Genomic DNA, 7,734 nt, shown 5'->3' on the forward strand with positions numbered 1-7,734 from the left:
GCATTACTCCAGTCCTCAGTGTCACATGATCCTTCAGAAATTATTCTAATATGATGATTTGACATGAAACATTTCTTATTATCAATGAAAACAGTTGTTTTAATATTTTTGTGTAGTGTTTGATGAATAGAAAGTTTAGAAACTGCATTTATTTATTTAGAAATAGAAATCTTTTGTAACATAAATGCCTTTACTCACAGTTTTGATCAATTTAATGAATCCTTGCTGAAAATATTTATTATTCATTTTAAAAATGTAAAAAATTAAACATATGAATTAAAAAAACTTTTGAATGGTAGTGTAGATTAATAAGTACTGTAATAGGTTTCCATTTTTACTACTTTATGCATTTTATTGCTGAGTTAATGGTTAAAAGTTTATAACAAATGTATGAACAACAGACAACAGCTGTCACTTTGTGACTGTGAGGTTAGGAGAACTGCAACAGTAAATTATGATTATAAAATGAAATAAGAATTGTGTTTTGATTTTTTAAAATAAGTGATGACCATTATTTTATTTAAGTGTCCAGTTGAAGATTGTTCTTGACTTATGAGTTGATACAGTATTTTCGTAAAAAAAATTATCATTCAAGTAATGTATGCTTAATTTTAAAGCAAATTAAGCATTCATTATTTGAATAATACATTTTTACTAAAATACTGTAAATACGGTAATATAAATACTGTATTTATCAACTGATAAATCAAGAAAAATCAAAAGAATTAATGAGTGGTTAAAAAGAATTGGTACCATAAAAATATTCAGTAGAAATACCATGTATTAAAACTATAATATCACTACTTTTCAATAATTTTAGGCTTTCGTTAATTGCCTAATTTAAAAACTATTTTTTAAATTTAATTGCCTTCAACTCCTTTAATGGGGGCAACTGTAACGATACTTCTTGTATTCAATTTAATATAATGATCCAGTCTTTCTCAATATAAATACATTACTATTACTGTTATAAATGTTTCTTAGATTTGTTTTAGTGTGTGACTTATAAAGGAAAATGCAAAACTTAACTCAATTTTATAAGTTAAGCAGGTTATAATAATTTGCACAAGATAAAATATATTTGTTCAAATGAGGATTATAGAAATGTTCATGTTGGTGTAAAATGTCATGACAATATTGTTGTTCTTGTTAGTTAATAGTAGTTACTAGAATGTTAATAGTGCGTTACTCATTTCTTCCTGTGTAATTATTCATTAATGACAGAACTGTATTCCAAAGTGTTACCAAATAAACTATAGGTGTGTAGTGTATAGTGCGTTATACACGTTAAATAGTATTAAACGTGTATTAACTTTTTAAAACTGTTTTTTTTTCTAGTATTATCAATCACAATGTGGATCCTTCAGAAAGTACAGGCGGGAGCAGAAAGTCTTCCGATGCAGATTAATCATCTCATCAGCAAACATAAAGAGGAGATTTCAGCCAAGACCAGCATCCTCAATAAACTGCACTGCAACGTCCTCACGCCTGATAAAATCCCTGACTTTTTTCTGCCGCCCAAGCTGACCAAGCACTGCCTCATGGCAGACGCAGAAAAAATTGTGCAATGTCTGAACGAAGAACAAAAAGTTCCCAGCTCAGCAAAAACATCATTGTCAAGACCTGCTACTGCCCAGCCACTAAGAGCGAGTCTAAAAAAATCTACAGCAGCTTTGAACAAACTCAAACCCATTCCATATTCACTGAAATGCTACGAGTACGGTTTATTCGAGAGTCCGAACACGCGGCGCAAAGAGTCTTTGTTCCATTCGACACTTACCAGTTACACACTAGAACGAATGACCATCAAAACACCCAAATCTTCCTGTAGAGCAGTGCTGAAAGCAGCCAGCACTGAGAGTGACACGCCCTCTGCTGACTCCTCCCCTTATTCCACTCCTCCACCAATCAGAAGAGAGGATTTCACCAGTGAACAGTCATTGTCTGAAGATCCAGTTCAGCAAGATATGCAAGCCTCTAAAAATGAGAAAAATAAAGATCACCCCACTCCTGACAAAAAGTCCATGTCGAAAGTACATCACCATGCTAAAGTTATTCAAACGTCCCGTTGCACCAAACTAGCCCCGCCCATCCAGTTCCCACTGGACATGCTGCACTGCCAGGAACGCTTCCACCAGGAACACGTGCTTCCTCTTCCTCAGAGAGGCCGAGTGCGCATTTCTGCCTTCAGGTCCAGTGCAGCCAGGTGCTCTATGACAATTCGCATCCGCGTAGTCTCGGTGGAAGGCTTGAGAGATCCTGGTGACCCTCGACCTCTGACCTGCAGCATGACCCTAAGCCTCACCCCAGGCAAGCTGCAGAGGCAACACAGCGCCATCATCAGGAACTGCCGCAACCCTGTGTTCAATGAAGACTTCTTCTTTCAGGAACCAGAGGAGCAGCAGGGCATTCTGGGAGATCTGGCCCTCAGACTGAAGGTGCTGGATAAGGCCTCAGGATTGGGCAGAGGAGTGGTGCTGGGAATTGTCATCAAACCTCTCTGTCAGCTACTGCCACTGTGAGACACAAACACTCAAAGACACATGCTCCATATTTCTAGTCCACCCCACCCCCCAAAAAAGTGTAATTTTGACTGTAATATCCCAGTTTGTAGTTCTAAATTAGCAAGTAATAGTGTCTTTGAGCCATTAAAGGGTCACTTCACCCATTTCAACATTAATCTTTATTGAAAGTGGGTCATATATGTAGTCGAAATGTAAAAGAAATGTTGAATTTGGTGCCCTCTTGACCGAGAAAAGACAGAAAATAACTTTAGGGCGCATTTGTATGTAAGACAACAACTCCCACAATGCACCACATTGCACAGCTCCGCAAGCCACTCCCACTAATCCAGAACAGCGCAAACAGAGAAATCACTCTTCCGTCTACAAGGCTAGCTGCCAAAAGAGTTTGAAATTCATTTCACACAAAATGTCTAGTTAGTTGGCTGTGGCGAGCAGGACGAGGGACGTGAGAGGACGGCGCGAGTGATAATGAATGACACCTGTGAGACGCAGCGGTCTCATATCTCTCACGGAGGAGCGGAAGCACAAAAGGAACAGGCTTGATTTTATGTTTTGTTTCTGTTGTGTGTGGCCAGCTGGCTTATACTTTTGTTTTGTATTTGTTTATTTTACTATTAAAATGTTTAAATGTTCGCCGGTTCCCGCCTCCTTCTTCCCACAACAACGAACCCTGTTACATTGGCAAACTCATTAGCGAATTACTCCTCGTTTGATACCTGGATGTTCAGTCAGAACATATGCGGTGCGACACTAGGATGGTTCACATCACAACACAAACGTCCATGTGCTCGTCTGATTCAGAGATTTCGTCCAGGAGAAATTTCCATCGTTGAAATTCTCTGCAGCAGACGGACTCTATCTGTGTCCGTAGCGCACAGCGAGAGCACAGGCACCAGCAGTCCGCCCAGCTCGAGCCAGTCCAGGCTCCTCGTCCGCGACAGGCAGCCGCCTCCTGTTCCTCCATCAGGCTCAGCTGCTCTTCACTATATTGCGGCTCGTAAAAATAGCCACGAACAGCGGATTCGAGCAGCAGAATTTCAAAATCCTCTACTTCCATATCATGTTTAGTTTCTTCCATATCATGTTTAGTTTCTTCCCTCATTGTCATAACTTCCTATCTCCACAGCGCTTGTTAGCTTAGCTTATAAACAAGATGGCTGATATTGATTTCAGTATCTACAAGTGAAGTCCCACCCACTGATCTGTGATAGCTCTGTTAGCGCATTAGGTCCAACCCCCTATGGGCGGGTTTGAAAGGGTGGTAACTAGTGCTGTAGTCTTTACAGAAATCCCCCCCCCCCCCCCTAAAATGACGATTTTTGCGTCATTGTAGGAGGAAGTGAAAAAGGTAAATTCGGAAAAAGCGGATTTCTCTCGTCTCAGGGGAAAATGAGAGAGTGTTGCACGACCATTCAATAATAGTATGACTGGGTTTCTAACAATGGAAAGCTTAATGCAAATGGGTGGAGTGTCCCTTCAAGAAATTATATGATGTACTGACTTCATGATCAAAAATGATCTGGTTTATTGATATCGCAAACATGTTGCGTTCCCCTTTGCATTTGCTAGTAAAGTGTTTGCATTAACCCGAGAGACTTCTGTGAGAGAACACAAAAGCATTGAAACATATTTTTTCCTCACATCACCATGTACCAAAAGCCACTTAAAGGCAATCCTTTATATTCATTATAAAGGTTAGCAAAAAAAGCGTAATGCCTGCTGACGCTGCGGTACACAGGGATGAAAACCAGAGGCCTTTTTTTTATTTTTTTTATGGATGTCAATGGAGGAGAGGCTTCACTACGCTGAATAAATAGTTTTTGGGGGGAAATGGTAGCCTGGTTAAAACCAGACCATTCTCAGTTATGGTCTGGCAAAGCGTCATAGACAAATCATTTCCAGAGGGGCGTCACCAACGGACGTCGCGGATAGACCTAAAACCAATCAGAGCGATGAAGGAGATGACGTATGCAGAGCGGCGGAGAAACATCTCCGAGTGTTGTTCTTTGCTCGGTTTTTAACAAAAAGGAAAAGTTCAAATCGCTTAAAACAGACGCGATAGCTGATTCGAACGAGTGATGTTCGACGGCGGCATCCATCTTTGTAATGTAGGCTACAAAATCTGCTTCAAAATCCCAGCGCTGTCATCATCGTGTAAAGCCCGCCCCAACGTTTCTGATTGGTGCCTCGATTTCGGCGGATTGGAAATGGGTTTGAATGAGCTCTTTGCCAGGTATGATTCAGTTTACGGCAGTTTACATTCATTTCTATGGTATCCGCAAACAGTGATTGACTGTCAAACATCTCTGAATGAAATTCAATGATGTCAAGGTTGTAATGTGATTGGTTATCAAGGCACACATGATCCAAGTTTTCATATTTTTTTCAACATGATGTGCCATTAGGGCCTCCATAGTTTTGCACAGTTTTAAAGCTCAGTTGTATCTTTATTTTTTTACCATGCTAGGTAATTACATGCTTGTTTTGAGCTGTGTGTTGTGTTTGACAGAATTAATTTATAAGATCTAAACATAACCTTTACAACCAGTCGTAAATTATTAATTGTAAAAAAATGCATCTTTTGAATTTCTCAAATAAAAGTACTGATGTATATCAAAATCAAAATATTTAGCCAAATATGTGCGGATCATTGAGAATTAAGCATCATGATGTTTGTGTTGCTTTTTATTGTGTTGTGAGTATTTACTGTACGTGTCTGACATTTAAGAAACATTTAAATAAACTTGTTATAATCTAAATCTCTCTCTAAATAGTCTAAATCTCTCTTGATGTGGATTAAAGAGAACACAAGAGAACAAGATTAATAAAAGTACAGAAATAATATAGAATTCCACAGGCAAATGTGAAAAGATTTAAGATTTAAAATTCAAAAGGAATTGTTACCAAAAATTAAAATGTCTGATTAATAAAGATATTATCACATATATTCTTTTTATATACAGCATAGTATTGTCACAAATCCGTCAGGCTCCACCATCAGCCAATCACAGAGGTCACAATTATCAGAGCACTGATCACCAGGTCTCGTCTGAGCAAAGGACTTGCTTACCTGTTGTCTCCAAGTTCCCGAAGTGTATGTTACCTCTCGCCAGCATTTCTTCCAGTTCCTTGTTGTCGCCAACATCTCCTGTTCAGACTTACCTGTTCCTCATCGAGGTGTGTGCTCAGTCATCCATTCGTTCATCCATCCACAAGACTGTCATTGTCTTTCAATTATTCAACACTGTAGCGACATTGAGATGTGCCTTAATTAGCTTAAATTATGCATAGGGAATTTTAATAATTAATCATGAATATGATTAATATATTGCATATTACAGTTAAATTATCGAAATTGAAAATAGATCGATTGTATATATGAATGATCAATCATAACGAATTATAATTCCTCATTCATATATCAATGGTCTCATTACAGATCGATTATATGGGATAACTTTAAGGGAATCAATTGGCTACCAAACAATCGGTTTGTCCAGCAAACGGCTGTAAGATTAACCCATCAATTAATTCAACAACGTTATCCCTTTTTATAAACTCCAAGAAATCTCAATGTTCCGGCCGTGAACATTAATTTTCTCGTGTTTATAAAATTTACGTTACTGATATAGTAACAACTTGTAAAGCTTTGTAGCTAGGATCGCATTTCATTGACTTGTAAAAATATGAGCATTCAAAACAATCAAGAATATAATGGTTTTAATAAAATGAAACTACGGATACAGAATTCTACATTTAAACACGGGATACATGTATGTACAGTAAACAGTAAAACAAATGAGACAGACGAACAACAAACAGGAGTGAGAGAGAGAGATTGCGAGAGCGCAAGATTGGGAGTGAGAGAGAGAGAGAGAGAGAGAGAGAGAAGATGAGAGATCTTCTTGGCACAATTCATCACAGACACAGAACCTTTTGAATTAGAACAAGACTCAACAGATCTTAAATAAGCATAGTAAAACGGATACTTGCACAGGTAAAGCTCTTTTGGTGGGGCTGATCTGAAAAAGGCGTGTGGGTGTATCTCTGTCATGTGGATGCCGAGCGTTCGAGTTCGTCCAGCGAGCGCGGCGTGTTTGAATGTCCTTGTAGGTGAAGCTTGCCAGTCTGGCTGTGTTCATTTTCTTCGCGAGAAGACATGAACAGAGGAGACTTCGAAAAAGATAAAATAAACTTGAAGAAAACAAAAGAGAAACGATGGATCATCACACTAAGGCGATGTCCAGACGCACGAGGAGCCACATGATGAAGCCACAAAGAGCAGGAAGAGCCAGGGAGTTTTGGCAGAGGGTTTTCAGGAAGCTTTCAGAAGGGTTTTAGCAGCCGCTTAGGGAAGCTCGGCGCGTCTCTTTAAGGACACTTAGGTTCACGCCTCTGTTTGCGCGAATCACACATGACCGTCCGCGGATCTGAAGCGGACACAGTTCTCTTTGTCATGTGGGGGATGCCCACTTCATGAGGAAATTGCATTTGAGCCGTTTGGCTCCTGAAATATGAAATGTGTAAAATAATGCACCTTACTTCATCATGCTATCGGAATTCGGCTCCGTTAGATTGAGCGAATTACAGACATATCAGACACGTCACATGAAGATTATCGGAATACAGAGTTACATAAGATATGCATTTTATAAGCATTTAATGTTCCTTCACATGATTATAAAGCCATAATACCGGCTACCGTGACCTAGGAAATATCAAACTCATGTTTATGCATTTCTTAAGTGGTTATACTTATAGACAATATAAGATTGCAGAGGCTATTCCCCTTTCTTCATCAGAATTCAAGTGGGAGCTGTGATTTCCCTTGGAATTCCTTTTGGGAGTCCTAAAGTTTTATGACCTAGCAAGAGGGAGAGTTATAGAATCTTTCTTTAGAAACAAACTTTAAGGTTCGAAGTTACAGAACAGTTAAAATTACATCTATAGAATAAGACAAGACTAATTAGATATGCATGCATATAGGAAGGTTGGATACAATTTCTGTGTTATACAGTATACATTTATATACACATTATAGGACATTTGTGTGTGTGTGTGTGCAATCAATGTGTGATTGTCCTTCAGCGTTCAGGCAGCTTTGTGGACTCTTTCTGTGGGGGGGATGCGTGTCCCGTGAGACGGCGAGGTTTGAATGGTTGACTATTTGTTGAAGACAACGCTGGCTTGTTCCAAATGTGTCATGTGC

The 7,734-nt window shown here is 38.9% G+C and overlaps 1 protein-coding gene across 1 annotated transcript; it reads left to right on the plus strand.

Annotated features, from left to right (window-relative positions):
- Window positions 1–1,227: 1,227 nt before the first annotated feature.
- On the plus strand, window positions 1,228–2,547 carry LOC130081816 (C2 calcium-dependent domain-containing protein 4C). The gene has a single exon (XM_056246514.1). It carries the CDS (start codon window positions 1,353–1,355, stop codon window positions 2,520–2,522), a length of 1,170 nt encoding a protein of 389 aa, XP_056102489.1. The 5' UTR covers window positions 1,228–1,352; the 3' UTR covers window positions 2,523–2,547.
- The last annotated feature ends 5,187 nt before the right edge of the window (window positions 2,548–7,734 follow it).

This window comes from Rhinichthys klamathensis, unplaced genomic scaffold, assembly GCF_029890125.1.
Source record: "Rhinichthys klamathensis goyatoka isolate OS25496 unplaced genomic scaffold, OSU_Roscu_1.1 h1tg000040l_1, whole genome shotgun sequence".
In the NCBI taxonomy this organism is placed as follows: Eukaryota; Metazoa; Chordata; class Actinopteri; order Cypriniformes; family Leuciscidae; genus Rhinichthys; species Rhinichthys klamathensis.